The sequence below is a fragment of the Leopardus geoffroyi genome, chromosome A3, assembly GCF_018350155.1.
Source record: "Leopardus geoffroyi isolate Oge1 chromosome A3, O.geoffroyi_Oge1_pat1.0, whole genome shotgun sequence".
Taxonomy (NCBI): Eukaryota; Metazoa; Chordata; class Mammalia; order Carnivora; family Felidae; genus Leopardus; species Leopardus geoffroyi.
The window spans coordinates 15,021,141-15,039,642 of NC_059336.1; the positions used below are offsets into that span (position 1 = coordinate 15,021,141).

Sequence of the window (18,502 nt, forward strand, 5' to 3'; positions counted from 1 at the left end):
CCAGACTCTCCGCCTTCTCTGCCCTCAAGACCCTCACGCGTTCTTAGGGAGGCTTCTGTATTTCCTTTTACAAATGAAACGAGGTGGCAATAAGATGGTATGGATGAGGGGGTGGGGGGTGGGTAGGAAGGGAAGGGATGGGGCCTATTTACACGGGAGCTGGAGCAAGTTTGAGGTGAGGAGTCAGGGGATCGGGCAGGGAGGGGGAGCCCTGGCAGAGCCATAATCTTCCTATGTCACTGGCAGCCTGAGCCCTGCTGCCACCTCAGGGGGAGGGTCCTGGGGTCTGCTCAGCCCCAAGAGGCCCAAGTCCCAGCAGTCCGTACCAGCACCCTGGGGCTCCTCCTCCCCGCAGGATGTGTTAAGTGGGGTGAGGCTCGCGGCTGGAGCCCTGCTCGCGGCCGGAGTCCCGGTCCTTGTTCTCAGAGGAAGACGACGAGGAACTGGAGCCGTGGCTGCGGCCTGACTGCCGGTAGGCGGTGCTCAGCTCCTGCAGCCGCTCGGGCGTCGGCCCCCACTTGGCAAAGCCAGGGTCGTTCTGTAGGAAGAGCACGGCCGTGTTGTGGACGGCCTTGTAGTGCATTTCCTCCCTGTGGGCAAAGGAGCAGCTCAGGGTGGGGCTTGGCCCGGCCCAATCGGCCGGCCCTCCTGCCCCTGCCCTCCCCAGGCACCCACTTCTTGCAGACGTGCTGGGAGCCACTGCGGTACTCGTGCTCAAAGGCAGGCAGGACCAGCTGGTGGCGTTTGAAGCGGCTCTGCTCCATGCGGGTGAGCGCCGGTGTGGGGGGTTCTCGCCACTCCGGGATAAACACGATGAAGGACAGGGGCTCCGGGGAGCTCTCGAGCAGTTTCTGTGGGAGGGGGTACGGGGTGGACGTCAGAGGCTGCCCTCCGGGCGGCTGGCGATCCCGCTTGCCAACCTACCCCACCCCCACCGCCAGCAGCACACCCACCTCAAAGTGAGAGACCATGGCATCCATGAGTTCCTCGCAGAACGGAGGGTTGGCCTCAAAGGAGCCACTCAGCGGGGAAAAATCCAGGCAGGGCCTGGGGATGGAGGTGAGCACTCTAAGTCCTGCCAGAATCCCAGCCCTCAACCGGAAACAGGTGCCCCCCCAACCTCGTTGAAAGGACGGCCCTGGTCAGGCCACAGGCCAACATTCACCCTTAATTCATGCTGGGACAAGGTGTGGCCGACTCCACTGGAGTGCTGAGGATGGAGAGGCTCGGGCTGGGCAGCCAAGTCCACCAGGCTGCTTAGTGGAATGGCTGGAGCTCAGATCCAGTTCGAGCCCCGCTGCCACCACAGCACAAGCCACAGCCAGGAGTTCCCCCAGCTGCTGTGCTTTCCCTCTTGCGGGCCCAGGCTGGTCTTCCTACTGGAAGCTGTGTCCCCTTTCACCCATGCTCACCCCCCTCCAACACCCCACATGAGTCTGTAAGGTCCCCAAGGTCTGAATGATCTCTGAGCTCTGAATTACCACTTCCCATGCCTCTCCGTGCCGGGAACCACATGCTCCTATCCCAGCCTGGGCTTATTCACAGAGAAACCCACAAGATGAGTTAGGGACTATCGCAGGCTCCCGAAGTTCAGCGATAAGTCCAAGGTCACACAGCTAGCAAGGGGTGAAGGCAGGGACTACACCCAACACTGCCCAATCCCAAGTAGCTGGCCCAGGTGCAATCTATGCTCTAGAGGACCCCTTCCGGGGCCTGGGCAGAAGGGCCCCAGCAGCCCCTGGCTCTCACCCGCGGGAGCCGAAGTAGCCATCTGTGTCTGGGAAGGCAGAGCAGTACTGGCGGAAGTAGCAGTTGAGGGGCGAGGCGAAGCACTCAAAGCTGACACTGAAGAGCCGGTGGAGGGCCTCAAAGACGTGCACGGGCAGCGATCCCTGCAGGCCTGTCCCCTCGTAGAGGCCCACGCCAAACATCATCTACACAGAGGCCACGGTCAGCCTCCAGGGCTCAGCCTTCCCCCTGCGTCTAGAAGAGCCCACCCCCAGCTGCCCCAGGCCCATACCTGGTACCGTCGGAGAAGACACCAGACTCGGGGCAGGAACCGCTCAAAGGCAGAGTCGTCAATGCAGCTGTAGCGGTAAAGCAGCCACTGTGGGACAGAGAGCAAGGCCCTTACACAGCGGCCCCTCACTCCCTCGTAACTGGCCTCTTGCTGAGGACGCTGGGTCAAGGAGGAGGCAGCCCTCACTTCTTGCACCTGTGGGGACCTGCCTCCCCTTCACCCTAGCTCTTACCAGCTTGCTGAAGTAGTTGCGGCTGACCTTGACCATCTCCCCCTTATACCGGATGCAGACCACGTTATTCTCCATATGCATCTCCACGCTGGGCATGGGGGGCGCAGACACGGCCAGCCGGACCGGGTAACAGTACACCAGGCGGGGCTCCACTTCTGGGGCCTCCACCTCCTCTGTGGGCAGGGAGAGCAATGAGGGGCCTCCCTGCAGCGGCTCTGCTAATCCTCACCCCGGACGGACGGCCTCTGCCCCCCGTGTGCTCACACACGTACCCCAGTAACCAAGGGAGGTAAGTCTAATCCCACGGAGGAGCAGAATGCAGCTCAGATGGTTTGAGAACAAAGTTCTTGGCAGGGGCAAGAACTGGTGGCCTGTGTCGCCATGCTGCATACCGACACAAACTCCCGGTTGGCCACGTGGAAGTAGAACTGTGGCACGTCCGTGACTACGGTACCCTACTCAGGCATCTTTTTGGGTCAAGCGCTTCGAATTACCACTGAGTTCTCGTATGATCCTAAGGCTGGGTATTAGCCTGCAGGGTGGGGGAACCGGGGCTTGCAGAAAGCAGCTGTAAATGCAAGTCGTCCACCTAACTGCTTACCCCCGGCCTGTCGTGTCCACCACCTTCCAGCTCCCCCTTTCCCAACCCTTCTCCAGTTCCTGGAGGAGTGCTGGGAACCCTGCACCAAAAGACAGCAGGGCCTGCCTCAGACACTGCTGGGAGAAACGGGCTTGCCCAAACCAGCCGTGGCCTAGAGGCTCAGCCTTGCTTGTCCCTTCACTCAGGGCCTGGGGTACACCGTTGACGGCATCACAGCTGGCTCCCTGCCACTGGCCCCTCACCTGGGATGTTGTTTTCCTTGAGGATGGCCAGGTGCTTCTCTCGGATCCGTTTGACATACTCCAGGGAGATGTGGTAGATCTTACTGCAGATGCCCTCCACGGAGTCCTTGGCCGCGGCCGAGACATGGGGGCCACACTGCCTCCGCAGATGCTCCAGGCGGTCCTGGAGGAGACACTCTTGATCAGGGCTCTAGGTGGCTGTTGAGGAGGGCTGGTGGATTCTAACAGTCCTCGCTTTGAAATCGGCTGTTTTACTTACTAGCTGTGTCACTTGGACAAGTCCCTTGGCATCTCTGAATCTTAATTCCTCTACTGTTAAGGGAACACACAGTACTCACCTGATAAGGCAGTTTAAGTATTAAATGTGACCATTCCCATTAAGGGCTTACCAAGCCCCTGGCATACAGCAAGTGTCCGATAAATGCCAGCACCTATGGTTGGGGTTACACTGTGCCAGATCCCATGACAATTGCTGGGGAAACACACAAACCAGGCACAGTCCCCGCTTATAAAGCATTTGCCAACTATCAGGGAGAGACACCATTACAAAACGGGGTCCTTGGTCACTGCAGATTTGAAATTTGAGCTTTTAGCAACTTGCAAGGATTTAACTAGGCATTTGTAATTTTGCCGAATCACACGTGTGAAAGTGATGAGTGAAAATGAGTCACTCTGGCTAGTGAGCACACCTACCTTTGTCACTCTACGTGTCAAGTACAGTTACTATCGTGAAGTGCGAAACCTTGTCTCTTGTGAAAAATGGTCCTGAAAAGAAAGCCCATTGCTAGTGCTGGTGGACAGTTAGAGAAGTGACGGGTCTGGGCCAGAAAACAGAACTGTTGTGGACTACACAGTAAAGTAGGGAAATGAGTCTGGTGCCAGCTCGTAACTGTGATGAGCGCACACACCCCAGAAAAGGCAGTCTGTCAATCTGTGTCCAAAAATCTATTCAAGGGAGATGCTGAGCATTAAGTTGAAAAAGCTACTTATGGTGTGTGGCTGAGCACAGGATTCTGTTAAGAACCTTAATGAAGAGAGTCTTTTAGGAGAGAGCCAGGAACCTGGACAAACCTCTACATGCAGGAGTTTAGGGACCAATGAGCATCAAAGGTTTACTGAAGTGCACAGGAACAGGATGCTGTGGGGCTCCGCCCGGCCTGGGCAGGCAGAGTGGGCTTCTTGGAGGAAGCAACCCCAGAGCCTTTCCACGGGTCTCCTTACCCGGGGCCACTCACCATGTAGTCCTCCTTAGAGGCAGAGTGGTCCTTCCGCAGCCAGCTGAAGGTGTCCTCCACGTTCCATTTGACCACCTTCCTGCTGTCGGGGGACGCACTCCTGCCGGTGGAGGGAGCTATCAGGCATCTGTCCACACTCCTTACTCCTCCCACCCCACCTGCACTGACATTCGGGCTCTTGTTCTGCCTTTGGGAGCCAGCCCTCCTCCTGCCACCAAGCGCAATGACTGCACTCCATTAGACGGGCCACATGGCCCAGGACCTCCCCACTCTGATCACACACCCAGCTTGCTGGGGGCAGGAGAGAGCAAACCTGGATTCGATGAGCCGCCTAGCAGCCTCTGCATATTTAAAGAGCAGGCGCTTGGCTTCCTCCCGGAACTTGATTCGGGATAACCTGGGATAGAGAACGGATAGAGTTAGGAGCCTTCGATGCAGATCTGGCTACACAACCCTTAGCTGGCCCCAGCTGCGCAGGTGTACCTGATGGGAATGTCATTCATGATTTCGCGAAACATGGAGGGCGACACGACCGGTTCACAGTTGCTCGGCAACAGGGGGTCAGAGCCTTTGTCCACGACCTTGCGCTCCAGCATCCAGCGGTTGAAGGATTCTCGAGGGGGCTCGATGCCTGCAGGACAGAAGACCTGGTGAAGGTCTGGCTTTAGACAGGAGGCATCGTGTGGGCACTGGAGGTGCAACAGTGAAGGACAGCCTGTTAAGTCAGGAGCTCATGTTCCAGGCAACACCTCCCAAAGTATATTCTAAGAATCGCTAGTTTTATAAAGGGTGTTGTTAGATGATCCTTAGGGTAAAAGGGGAAAAGAGAAACACTATATTCCAGCAAAGTTAAGCAGGCTTATTTACTAATTAATAAAAGCTGCAGTTTACTGAGGACTTTCCATTCCTCTTACTCCTAGTGGTAGCAAGGCCATCAGGACAGATACTTCTGTTTTTGTATCACAGATACATAAAAAGGCTTCAAATGATACCTGGCAAACGAAGCACTCTGGAAGTGTTAACGATTCCTTTTGTAGTTACTGATGCCAGCCACCCTTTCTGGAAGCGGTTAGAGGAGCTGGGGCTCCAAGCAGGCCCGTCCCCATCCACTGCCTATGCTCTGGGCCACTAGGCTCCCCTGCACCATTCCCCAAGCCCGGTTCTTGCTCGCAGCAGGTGGAAACAGGGCTCTGAGGCCCCGGAGGCAGTTACCCTCTCGCTGCTGGCACAGCTCCCGATAGTGCTGCCGAAGCTTGAGGATGAGCTGGGAGCGCAGCAGCTCCACCTCGGGGTGCGGGGGCAGCACCTCTGAAGGCCCCCGGTGCTTGATGACCGCGTTGGTCTGGATGTCCAGATCCCAGTACACCCTTGGGGCACAGAAAAGAGCAACGAGGACAGTAGAGGAAAGGGAAGGAGGGGTGCCCTGGCTGCCACCACACCCCAGTCTCCCAGGCACGCAGGCTGCATCAGTGTGTGCCCCCAAGGGACTATAGCAGGGACTCACTCGGTGGGCCGGAGGAGAGCCGCCTGCTGTTTATCTTCAGGGGATGCCCCCCACATCTTCAGTGTTGGGGTTCCTGGGATACTGGGGGAGCTAGGCACCGATGGGCCCGTGGGTGTCACAGGGATTTCAATCTGGAGCAAAAAAGGAGAAGGCATCAGGGTCAGGAGAGTCAGCCTATGGTTCCAGCACCAAACCCAGTGAGCTGTGCCCAGGCCCCGCTCCTGACCGACCTGCCACTGCCCGGCCTTTGCAGGGAAGCTGCTGGCTGCCCGCCTGGCTTGGCCACTTGCCAGCCAGGTCCTCAGAGCCCGCCAGCACTCACCTTGGGCTTCTTCACACCATTGCCGCTTGGCTGCTCTTCCGAGAGCTGCCGCTTTCGGGGCTTGTTCTCAGCCGGGGGGGTTTCCACCAAACTGGAGTCTTGGGGCAGTGGGGTCGCATTCAGCCCCAAAGGGTCCGACTGGTGGAGGGAGACCAGCAGAATTGCAACCGGGGCCAGTGGGTTAGGAGTCCCGGTAATACGGAATCCTGATGCCCTCCTGACCCCTGCTCCTACTGCTCAGAGACTGGGATGCAGAAAGAACGCTGGGCTCCAGTCCCACTGGCTACTTGCAACCATGTGACCTTAGCGGAGTTCCATCCTGTCCTAATTCCCTCACATTCAAAATGGCCCTCCTGCTAAACAGGCCCAACCTCCCACTGGGAAGACGATTAAATGAGTCAGTGAATATGACCAGCTTAACATGACCTCTGGCATGAGATAAACACACTGTACACATTGATTTCTTAAATACCAGAGAGTCAGGAATAAAGGAAAGAGTCAAGAAATGCTTGTTTTTGAAAAAGCAAGGCCCTGTGGGTAGAATGCCTTTGGCAACACCAAAAAGAAGCATGATAGTAGGCAGGGTGGCCCTGAGATCCTAAGAGGTTTGAGTCCAGCTCTGCCTCTTACTGGCTTGAGGTCTCAGGCCAATCATTTCCCATCTCTGAGCCTCAGTGTCTTCATCTGCAAAATGGGAGTGCCAACTGGCTTGATTATGCCCAGAAAAAAAAGTTCACCCCAACTGACAGGGATCCAAAAGCCCACGTTTCTGGCAGACGGCCCGTGTTGCTACTTCCCTATCACATTGCCCTTTCCACTTCTAGAACGTGCTTCTCCCCTCTTAACAACTTTTCTCTTTGCTAACTCTGTCACCTTAAATGCTAATTCAAAGAGACGCTTTCCTGTCCCGTCCTGTCCACTCCCCTCCCCCAAACTGGACCATGGTCCCTGCTGTACTCTAACACTATTCTTCATACACAAGCCAAATGTAATTGTACTGGCCCCTCAGTAGACTGTGGGCCCCCCGAGAGTACAAGGGAACGACCATGTCTGTCTTGGCTCACAACTGCATTACAGGCACAGTAACAGGTAGTTCAATATCACATGCTATTTACAATCGTCTCTTTACAGGTCAGTCTCCCCTATTTGAGTACAGGTTCCTTGCTAGCAGGGAATATGTCTTCTCTTGTGTATCACTATATCCCCAGGTCCCAACACAGGACTAGGCTCATAATAGCTGCTCAAGATACGTTTGGGGGAAGGCCCAGATGCCAGAAGCTGCTTTGAGACCCCTGCCCTAGGCTGGCACTCACAATCACGTCATGTTGGCCCAGCACAGGCATCTCCCACAGGGACTGGTTGGTAAATCGGTTGAAGTAGTAGGGACGGTTCTCCCTCCTGCTCCAGCACTTCTCCCAGCCCGCGTGCACCAGCTCCTCTGCAAACAAGCATGGAACCCAGCCAGGGTCAGGGCTGCTCCCGGGGCATCTTTCCTACCCCACCACCCTACCCTGCCCCTCGCCAGTACCTGGGAGGTCCTGCACCAGGCGGATGGGCTTTGGAGAACAGGGCTGGCTCTGATTGGAGGTGCCCGGGGAGTGACTCAGCAGGGACGCTTCCTCCCGGGGGCTGCCGTGATTCTCATTGGCCATCTCCGCACCCACACCGGACCTGCCACACAGAGGACCGAAGGGTGTTAGGCCAGCAGGGTGTGGAGGTCAGCTCCACCCCCAGCCCCCACCCACCAATTACAACCCACTGAGGGCCCCCCTGACCACTTGTAGATCTGAAAAAAGTCACTCTGGTCCTGTCCTGGAGGGCCAGTGTGGTACCACGGGAGCCCTGGGACCAAAGTTGCAGTTCTCTCAACTGTAAAATGGGTGCACTCCTGTTGTTCCTTCTGCCTGAAATGCTCTCCCCAGTCCTCTGCCTGGCTTGTCACTATGTTCACATGCTCCAGGAAGCCTTCCTAGACTCTCCCTTCCCAAAGCTAGGTGGTCAGAGCCCATCCGCAGGGCCATGAACACCTCCACTGTAGCACTCAGTCTGGTCTATGAACTGGATTTGTCTCCCCATCAGACTGTCAGAACTCCCAGGGCCAGGAACTGGGTCCAGTTCTCTCCAGCGCTCAGCATGGTACCTGGACCCAACAGGAACTCCATTCATTCTGCAAATATTTACAAAGCACAGAGTGCCACAGAAGACAGAACAGGGTCTGCCCTTGGGAAGCAACTCCCACAAAAAAGAACAGTAAATCCTCCTCTCCCCTGTTCCTATCCAATAAAATCTAACTGGAACAAAGTGCAGCCCAGAGTGGGCCATGGCATCTAACTGGCTGCTTCATTCTACACTTCAGGGCAGGAAACAATCTGTTGCTAAAGAAACCAGTGGGACTGAGAAGAAACATCTAATTCAGTCCTTCCTAATCCCCAGGTGAAAATTTACCAGGAAGCAGGTCAGCTCCTTCAGATTTGTATTCTCCACTACCTTCGCCCAAAGCACACCCAGCACGAGCCTCAATGGCCAAAGTGATTCCCCATCTGGCTGTTAGACTTCTAGGGGCCCAACTGAGATTGAACTGGTGATCCCAAAGTTGTTTTCAATATGCCACAGCACCCAAAGAAACATTTACCCACAAAAAGAGCACGAAGCCATGTTTAACCATCAGTTATCTTTGCTTGCTGACATTTTATCAACTCCTTGTGGTCACACTGATTATCTCATGCTGATCAGAAGCTCTGATTGGCTGTTGACGACATCATAGGAATCACTGGGACATTAATTTTATTGTACACTCAGTCATAGATGTCTTTGTTAATTTGGAAAGAGAAAAGTGAATGGTTACTTTGTCAGTACAGTTTGGCAGATAAAAAATGCACGGAGCAAGAGGACATACATACAACCAAAGGGGGCCATGATAACAAAAAGGTTCGGAACCACTAACCAAGGGGAGAAAAAGCTTGATTCTCTGGGTAGGAGGGATTCCCGATGCCTTGGGGCTGAGCCCACAGGTCTCAAGGCTGGACAAGGTCCCTCTTTTTCTCACCCTCTGGGGTCTGCAATGCTAGCATGAGAGGGTTTTCTTCTCCAACCAGGTGGACCCCCACGTCACAGGGTCCAACAGAGGCAGGGGGAGGCCTGCAGGAAGGCTCAGCGCAGGTGGGTGGCCGGGTCAGCAGTGGAGTGAACGGGGGCCCAGGGACCTCCTCGCATCAGCAACTGCAGAGCAAATAGAAGAGAGAGTCACAGACCTGTGAAATGCTGCACAGCAGGGACAAAATAAGAGGGGCAATGACACAGCAAGTTGGGAGCCCCCAGGACAAGGCAGGAGACACTGTGGGAGATCTGGGGATTCAAGGGATGAAATGGTACTTCTCAAGGTTCCCAAACCAAAACATTTCACGGACTTGCCGCCTGAAGTCACATGGGCTCCGGGATGAGGAGGGCCCTAAGCCTGGTTTAATGCTCCACTGTTACTATCTCTGAAATTTTTAATAAATTTTTAACAGAGGGGACCCACATTTTCATTTTGCACACGGGACCCCACAAATTGTGTAGCTGCTCCTATCAACCAAAATATCCCTAAGATAAAAGTGAACATATAGTTGTCCCTTAACAGCATGGGTCCAAACCACATGGGTCCACTTACACATGGCTTTTTTTCAACATGATACAGCGCTATAAGTGTATTTACTTGTCCTTATGATTTTCTTAACATTTTCTTTCCTCTAGCTCATTTTAAAAATACAGTATATAATTCATATAACATACAAAACATGTGTTCACCGACTGCTTATGTTGCCAGAAAGGCTTCTGGTTAACTGCAGGCTATTAGTGAAGTTTTGGGGAGTCCAAAGTTATACTGGGATTTTCCACTGCACTGGAGATCAGTGCCCCTAACTCTTGTGTTGCTCAAGGGTCAACTGTACCTATCACAGATCAGAGGCCACAAAAAACACGTTTCTTGGAATCAATCTTTTAACACGTTACATGCAAATGCATTACATAACTCGGCATGTTCAACTTTATTGAAAAATATTTTTGCCAATAAATATCGTGTGACGTTGAGACACCACGTAGCTGAACCATGCACAGGCAGCACATGCAGCCCAGCTCGGTGAGGCCAAACAGGGACACTGCAGTGTTTCCAAAACCCGTATCACAGCCATCAGAGGGCCTGTAATAGAAATCCAGATTCCCGCCCGTCCCTCCCCTCACATCGTAGGAGTCAGAAATGGAGAAGGGAGACACACAAGAATTTGTATTTTTTTAAACGCACTCCAGAGGTGGGACTGGGAAACAGGATGACAAATTTTACACCAGTTCAAACCTTTACCAATTTTTTACGATTAAAACTTTTTTCTGAATTTCCCAGGTGATTTGGAAGCAGCGGGTTGGTGGCCAAAGAACCTGCTCTGGGTGTGGACAGACCCGGGGTCCAGATCCTTCTGCCGCGCGTTCCGACTTACAAACAGGAATGACTCGATCTCTATGGTCTCTACACGTATTGTCTAGTATATTGTACACTTTAAGTAAGAATTAACTCTATTATTAAGATAACGTTTTTATTTATCCTGAGGTTTCCCGGCCCCTCGCATACCACAGTTAGTGCCGATCAGCTTAATAAACAACTGTATCTGCGCAACCGGAGGAACCCACCAGAAGGAAAAGAACCCGGTTACGAGATTGGAAGACGGGGCGGGACCATCTCAGTAATGTGCCAATCAGAACCCTCCAAACCAATAGGGCGGAGTCAAAGGACTTGCAAAATGCGCAGGCGCGGGGGCCACAAGCGACGGGGACTACACCCCCCCACCGCCAGCGCGCGCACCCTTTCCCTTCCCCTCCCCCCAAACCCCAGCGGGGGCGGGCTGTTTGGCGCGCGCGCGCCGGCCCATCTCCCGGGCTCCGCCCCCCGCCCCACCGCGCGCTCCCGCCCCCGGGCTGAGGCGACTCAGAGTCGGAGCCCGACACAAAGGCGGTGGCGGCGGCAGCGGCGGAGGGGCCCTAGAGGCCGCTCCGCCCGCGCTCTCCGGGCCCACCTCCCTCACCCAAGCTACCGGCCCGGCCGCCCACCCGCGGGCCTAAGATGGCGGCGGCGGCAGAGACAGGGCAAGCGGTGGCCCCGAGCGGAAAGCGCCGGAGGGGCCACCGCAGCCCGGCTTCGGATCCCCGGAACCCGGAGCGGCTCGCGGCGGGACCATGGCTTCCTGGGGCTCTTACCTGCCCGGAGCGGACTGGAGGGGACGCGGCTACACGTTCTGCTCGACCTCCCGTTTTGCCGCCTCCGCCTCGCCCTCCCCAGCGCCGCTGCCGCCATCTTGTGTCCCGGGCCGGGACTCCGCGCTGCGCATGCGCCGGTACCGCCTCTGAGGGACCTCGCCGCTGCCGCGCCGCCATCTTGAGTGTGGCAGAACCGGCCGACTCCTCATAGCCTGCTTGCTTTCGGCCCCTTCCCTTCCTCCCGTCCTTCCCTGCTATTCCATGCGGGTCTCAGGAGGGCAGGGCAGCTTTGCGGGCCGTGGGGTGTGAACTGAGGAAGGAACGAACTCACAAGCACGCTCCCTGCCTCTGTTTCCCCCGCGAGCACACCCGCTGGGGCTGGAGGACCTAGGTGGGAGGTGCACCAACCGGGCCGGACTGAGTGTGCGCACCGGGGGGCGCGGGGCGGGCTGGGAACCTGCGGGCGCTCGGCAAAGACGCCGGCCCGGGGGCGGGGTTGTGGTGACGCAGCTCTGGGCGTAGCGGGGGCCTGGGTCCTAGTTCCGGCGCGGCTGTGTCATTGATGTCCAGTCGCTTACCCTCTCTGAGCATCTGTCAAGAATGTTTTCCAGCCATTTTCTATGTCGAGGCTGCATGCAAATCGAATCTTCTCCCAGGATGAGGCTTCACAAGTTACAAGTGTTCCTGAGTAGAAGAAACTTAAAACAGCCGTGGGAGCCATCATAAAGGTGGCTTTGGCGAAGTTAGGAATGCAACTAAAATGCATCAGTGGGGCTCTTCCAACACTGACCTATCTATGGCTACTAGTTGCGGTGCAAAGCCTCACTGAGACCTCAGACCAGCCATAAATGCCCAGCAGGAGATACAGTTGCTAGGTTCCCCCACGCGCGGCTCCCTACAGGATTCTTGGGCAGAGGCTGCCAGACGACTCAATAGCCCCACCTCCGTCGGGCCTCCTTAGTAAACTGACCTCAACAGTGGCTTGAGACGAACACAAGGTTGCCATCTGCCGTTCGCCTTGCATTTCCCAAGTGGAGCCAGAGACTGCAGGTACCCGGGCTGGGCTGCGCGCAGCCTCCGGTGTGCATGATGCCTGGCCCCGTGCAGCTGGGTGGGGGTGGGGGAGTGTCAACAAAACGCGAGGCAAATAGTATGAACTAGGGTGTTCATGAGTATGGCTGGTTCAGACCTGTATCCTCCGCCCTGGACGTGTGGCCTTGAAGGAGTTGTTCGACATCTTTAAGCTGTAGTTTCCTGTAATGGAAGAGAAGTCCACCTGGCGAGAACTGAGATGGCGTCTGTAAAGTACTCAGCACATGTGGGACCTGGCATTTAATAAATGTTAGCTGTTACGTCTCACGGGGTTGTGAGGGTTTCTCCAAGTAGATTTGAGCCTTCCCCAAATACACCTGCTCCGGATAGGCCCAGTAAGTGCAGCCAAATCGTGCCCTTACAGAGAGTCCAGTTCACTTGGGAAGCTTGATGGGAAATCAGATGCCTGGTGCCCACCTTAGACCTACATAGGGGGAACCAGATGTCCTGCTCTCCCTGGGACAGTCTTGGTTTATATCTGTTGTCCTGGCATAATTATTAATATTGCATCCTTTCTCAAAAGCGCCCTGGTTTGGACAATAAATTATACGGTCACTCTAGATTTACAGAATACCTAGTTTTTGTTCTTAAGATTTTTTTTTTTTTAAAGTAATCTCCACACCCAATGTGGAGCTTGAAATCACAACCCCGAGATCAAGAGTCTCAAGCTCCGCTGACTGAGCCAGCCAGGCGTCCCCAAAAGGCCTAGTTTTGCAAGCTCCCCAGCTAGTACTTATTAACACAGGAGTGTAAAAACCATGTACTGATTGCTATCTGTTCCTGTTTTTTTGCTTTCAAAGTACGTTAATTTGTTTCTCAGAGTCTCTTAATTGGTAACTAAAGCACTGAGCATCCCAAGTGCCTATCCCTGTTTTACCATGTAACCCTTTCCAAGAACTATGAGAGTAGAAATGATGATCTCAAGTCCACACGTGAGGAAACTGAGGCTGGGGGAAGGGGCAGGGGTCAAGTAATTATATGAAGTATCAACACTTTTTTTTGTTTGTTTTTTTAATGTTTACTTATTGAGAGGGAGAGAGATTCTCAAGCAGGCTCTGCACTATCGGCTCAGGGCCCAATGCGGGGCTCGATCCCACATACTGTGAGATCATGACCTGAGCTGAAATCAAGAGTCCGACACTTAACTAACTGAGCCACTCAGGTGCCTCCAGAACTGCGTTTTTTTTTTTTTTTTTAATTTTTTTTTTCAACGTTTATTTTTGGGACAGAGAGAGAGCATGAACGGGGGAGGGGCAGAGAGAGAGGGAGACACAGAATCGGAAACAGGCTCCAGGCTCTGAGCCATCCGCCCAGAGCCCGACGCGGGGCTCGAACTCACGGACCGCGAGATCGTGACCTGGCTGAAGTCGGACGCTTAACCGACTGCGCCACCCAGGCGCCCCCAGAACTGCGGTTTTAAAGACGAAGGTTCCCAGCGTTAAAACCCAAAGCTGATTCCCTGAAGCCACACTGCTTCCCTCTCTTGTGGAGAAGGGACTCTGAACTTGAGAAAGTGACTTTCCTGAGCTCACACAATGGTCCTGGGCATTTCCACGTCAGTATCTCCCAGGTCTCAAACTCAGTGTTAAACACTGCTCTTTGCTTTCACCTCCCTCCCCAGACTGGTTCCTCCCAAAGGATTCCTCACCTTCCTGTTCTCACTTTCTGCACAACAGTCAAAATCAGCCTCTTCTCTCCAACCTCATTCCTGCTACCTTAGAGCAAGCCCCATTATTTTTGAAACACTTTTTATTGTTAAGAGTAGAACACATACAGAAAAGTGCACAAAACAGAAACGTAAAGGCCACCTGGGTGGCTGAGTCGGTTAAGCGTCTGGCTCAGGTCTTGATCTTAGGGTGGTGAGTTTGGCCCTGCATCAGGCCTGCGTTGGGCTCTGCGCTGCGCGTGAAACTTCCTTAAAAGGAGAGAGAGAGAGAAATGTAAAACTTAGTGATTTGTCACAGAGTGAACACCCAGGTGAACATCACTCAGGTCAAGGTATCATCGAGCCCAGGGGCACCTGGATGGCTCAGTCGGTTGAGTGTCCAACTTCAGCTCAGGTCATGATCTCACAGTTTGTGAGTTCGAGCCCCGTGTCGGGCTCTGTGCTGACAGCTCGGAGCCCGGAGCCTGCTTCACATTCTGTGTCTCCCCGTCTCTTGGCCCCTCTCCTGCTCATGCTCTGTCTCTCTCTCTGTCTCTCAATAATAAATAAATGTTAAAACATTTTTTAAAAAAAGGGTGTCATCAATCACTGTTAACTTTGTGATAATCACTTCTTTCTTTGATAGTTTGACCACTGGGTGTCTCTAAACACTATAGTTTCACTTTGCCTGTTCCTTGAACTTCTTTTAAATGGAATTACGCAGTTCTATATTGTGTTGGCTTTCTTTTGCTCGACATTGCACTTGTGAGACTCATTTATGTTGTTGCATGTAGCTATAGTTCATTCTCATTGCTGTATTCTGTCTTCCAATGTATATTTATCTATTCTACTGTTGGGATATTTGAAACTGCTCCCCCAACCCTGTATCTCCTTTCTGAATTATTACAGATGCTTAATAATAATAACAAAACAATTATATTTAAATAAATAACAAGTTAATAATCCACTGATTCTTTACATGTTTGAGTGAATGAATGAATGAGTGAATGAGTAATAAGACTAGTCTCCATACTGGTCTTTTGGTCCTCTAGCCTTGCTTCTCTCCTACTCCATAATCCACCCTGTAGTCACAGAGATCTCCTTAAGTCTGGTCATATGGCACATCTGATCAAGTCACCCTGGGCTTAAAACCCCTGAATGTCTCCCCACTGACTGCAGGATAAAGTCCCAAACCCTTAGCTTGGTTTCCAACACCATAATGATAATGACAGCTGCCATGGCAGAGTATTTGCTGTGGGCTGTGCCAAGCACTTTAAATACATTCATGTTATTCACGATCCGGATCTTCAAACCACCTCTCCTCATCAGGCCCCAGCCATCTTGAACGACGCATAACTTCCCCCAAAGTGCCAGGTTCTCTCTTGACCCCGGGCCTTTGCATATGCTGTTTGCTCTTCTCTCCCCCCGCCCCCCACCGCCCCCCGCCTTTGACTAATTCAGGCTTCAAGTCTTTATTTTTTTTAATTTTTGTCTTTTTCGAGAGAGACAGCAAGGGAGGGACAGAGAGAGAGGGAGACCCAGAATCCCAAACGAGCTCCAAGCTCCAAGCTGTCAGCACAGAGCCTGACACAGAGCTCCAACTCGCAAACCGTGAGATCATGACCTGAGCTGAAGTCAGATGCTTAACCGACTGAGCCCTGCTCCAAGTCTTACTTTAGATGGCACCTCCACCAGGCAGGCTTCCCTGAACTTGCCTTCACCCAGGCTAGGTCAGGCCCCCTCTTCTGTATTCCTATTCCTGCGCTCAGTGGACTGCTTGAGGGCAGGGCTGGGGCTTGTTCACATCTGGAGACCCCATGCCCAGTGCTGTGCTTAATTAACCCTCTGTAAATATTTGTTGACCACGAACAGACCACATTGGGTTGAAATCTGGGTGACTTTTTCAGGTATCCCTGCTTCTATTCCAGGCTCTGGTTTCTGCGGTGGGCACACCAAGGCTGTGCCCTTTAGGATGCCAAGAAAAGCATGAGCTGCCTGCCGTGGCAGAGTCCCTGCCAGCAGTCTAGAGTCCTCTACTCCGAAGATAGGGATGGGCAGGTCGAGCAAAGATCCTGGGGCTTTCAAGCACTCCATCAAGTTTCCTGAAGTAAGATGCCTGGTGAGTTGGGAGAGATGGTTGAGATAAGCGGGGCTCCTCCAGCTTTAGCCAGCTCTGGCTGGGAGCCTGCTGGCAGGGCTTCTGAGGACCTCAGCCTCAACTCAGGACAAAGCCCAGTCTCCATATTAAAGCAGAAACATAAACATACAGGCTCAGGTTGCCACATACCTTAACCCCCTTGTTCTTTTCCATGACAGCAAGAGGCAGGCTGCGAAGACAGAACCACACATCTCAACCCCTGAGGTCCTGACGGTCGGGGGAGGGAGGCTCCAACATAATCCTGATCCAGGCCGCCCCCACCCGGGTCTGGTCAGAGCTGCCCATAGACTCTGTTCTGCAGTTTAAATAACACTAAGGCAGTTTCCAAGGCCAGTGGGCCTGGCCCCAGGGAAACTGCAGAAGAAATTCTTCCAACCCAAACTGTGGTTTCCACTGGGAGTGGCTCTCCGGCCATTCTGGGGCCAGATGAGAGAAACCATGTAGGCCAAGAATAGATGAGGGGAGTGGGGCGTCTCCTCTGGTCTTCCTGGTCCCGTAAGTGTCTGATGTGGTGTCATGGCCCCCTCCGTTTCTTCATCTGACCGGACCCAACGTGTGTTGGGGCCTGCCCTAGGACCGTGAGCACCAGAGATACATAAGACAGATGTTTTGTCCTCAGGGAGCCCACAGAGGAGGCAGGGGGCAGACACATGAATAAGCCCTCTGCTATGGGGAGATAAGGGTTCTGTTGGGATGGCCAGGAGGGTGGGCCCTGCAAAAGAGAAGGCTTCAGAAGAGCTGGCAATGAGCTGAATCTTGCTGGAAGGGTAGGATTTTGCAGGTGGGCAAGGACACAGCCTGTGCCGAGGCCTGGAGGGGTGGAAAGGGGTGGCATGTTTGGGGAACTAGTCAGCCGGAGCACCACCAGGCACGGGGGACCTGCAGGTCGTGCCGGGGCCCTCGACCCCAAATTCAGTGTCTGTTCTGCGCCCAGCATCTCCAGGTGGCATCTGAGTCATCTCAGGATGGGGGCGGGGGGCACCTCCGCCCTCCCCACCCATTCCTTCTGATGCCCGTTTTTCTACTTTGGGCAGAGTGGCCACGAACCAGGATGTTTATACTCATATAAGCTGAGTCTGCAGAATGAAATTCCAGACTTCTCCAAAAAAGAAGCCAGGGTGACAGCTGGCAGCTTCCTGAACGTCTGCGATCGGAGGAAACTTTGACCTAAAGAAGGGGGTGGGGGAGGACACCAACTGAGCCTGGGTCCCAGCTGAGGGGTTCCTGGGACACTTGGCTTCCAACCCGGATGTCTCAACCCCGGTGGGAAAAACCTGGGGTATAATTTATGTGCCACAAGATTCACCTGTTTCACATGTACAATTTCAGTGATTTTGAGTAAATGTACACAGTTGTGCAAACATCACCACAACTGAGTTTTAAGACCTTTCCATTTCCCCCAAAATGAGCTCCTGTGACTGTTTGCTGTCACCCCTTCTTCCCACGCCCCAGGCCCAGGTGACCACTACTCTGCTTTCTATCCCCTTAGACTTGCCTTCTCTGGGCTTGTCATACAGATGGAATCATACAGAATGCAGTCTTCGCCCTGGTCCCTTCACTTTGCGTCACGTTTTTCTTTTCTTTTTTTTTTTTTTTAACGTGTTTTTTTTTGTTTGTTTGTTTTTTTTGTTTTGTTTTGTTTTGTTTTGTTTTGTTTTGAGACAGAGAGAGACAGAGCATGAACAGGGGAGGGGCAGAGAGAGAGGGAGACACAGAATCTGAAACAGTCTCCAGGCTCCGAGCGGTCAGCACAGAGCCCGACGTGGGGCTCGAACTCACGGACCGTGAGATCATGACCTGAGCCGAAGTCAGATGCTTAACCGACTGAGCCACCCAGGTGCCCCACATCATGTTTTTCTTTAAAAAATTTTTTTTGGTGAGGGGAGGAGTGCCTGGGTGGCTCAGTCAGTTGAGTGTCTGACTTCAGATCAGGTCATGATCTCATGGTTCTTGAGTTCAAGCCCCACACTGGGCTCCCTGCTGACAGCGTGGAGCCTGCTTGAGATTCTCTCTCTATCCCTCTTTTTCTGCCCCTCTCCCACTCATGCTCGCTCTCTCTCTCAAAATAAATAAACTATAAAAAATACTTAAAAATGTTTTAATGTTTATTTTTGAGACAGAGAGAGTGGGAGCAGGAGAGGGACAGAGAGAGAAGGAGACATAGAATCTGAAGCAGGCTCCAGGCCCTGAGCTGTCAGCACAGAGCCTGACTTGGGGCTTGAACCCAC

The 18,502-nt window shown here is 53.5% G+C and overlaps 2 protein-coding genes across 5 annotated transcripts; one reads left to right on the top strand and one right to left on the bottom strand.

Annotated features, from left to right (window-relative positions):
• Window positions 1–40: 40 nt before the first annotated feature.
• On the bottom strand, window positions 41–13,023 carry PCIF1 (phosphorylated CTD interacting factor 1). Of its 4 annotated transcripts, none has more exons than XM_045444412.1 (18): window positions 11,380–13,023; window positions 9,203–9,375; window positions 8,789–8,902; window positions 7,685–7,827; window positions 7,470–7,594; window positions 6,157–6,294; window positions 5,835–5,965; window positions 5,543–5,697; window positions 4,814–4,961; window positions 4,644–4,727; window positions 4,331–4,430; window positions 3,096–3,258; window positions 2,253–2,425; window positions 2,021–2,107; window positions 1,750–1,934; window positions 954–1,047; window positions 676–851; window positions 41–590 (listed from the first exon to the last, which is right to left on the bottom strand). In XM_045444412.1, exons 3-18 carry the CDS (start codon window positions 8,809–8,811, stop codon window positions 362–364), a joined length of 2,154 nt encoding a protein of 717 aa, XP_045300368.1. In that variant the 5' UTR covers window positions 8,812–8,902; window positions 9,203–9,375; window positions 11,380–13,023; the 3' UTR covers window positions 41–361. The 4 variants fall into 4 exon arrangements, with proteins under 4 accessions (XP_045300368.1, XP_045300367.1, XP_045300369.1 ...); XM_045444411.1 differs by having other exon boundaries at window positions 9,101–9,375; XM_045444413.1 differs by lacking the exon at window positions 8,789–8,902.
• LOC123579811 (putative uncharacterized protein FLJ40606) lies at window positions 11,246–11,590 on the top strand. The gene has a single exon (XM_045443821.1). It carries the CDS (start codon window positions 11,246–11,248, stop codon window positions 11,588–11,590), a length of 345 nt encoding a protein of 114 aa, XP_045299777.1.
• Window positions 13,024–18,502: the final 5,479 nt, after the last annotated feature.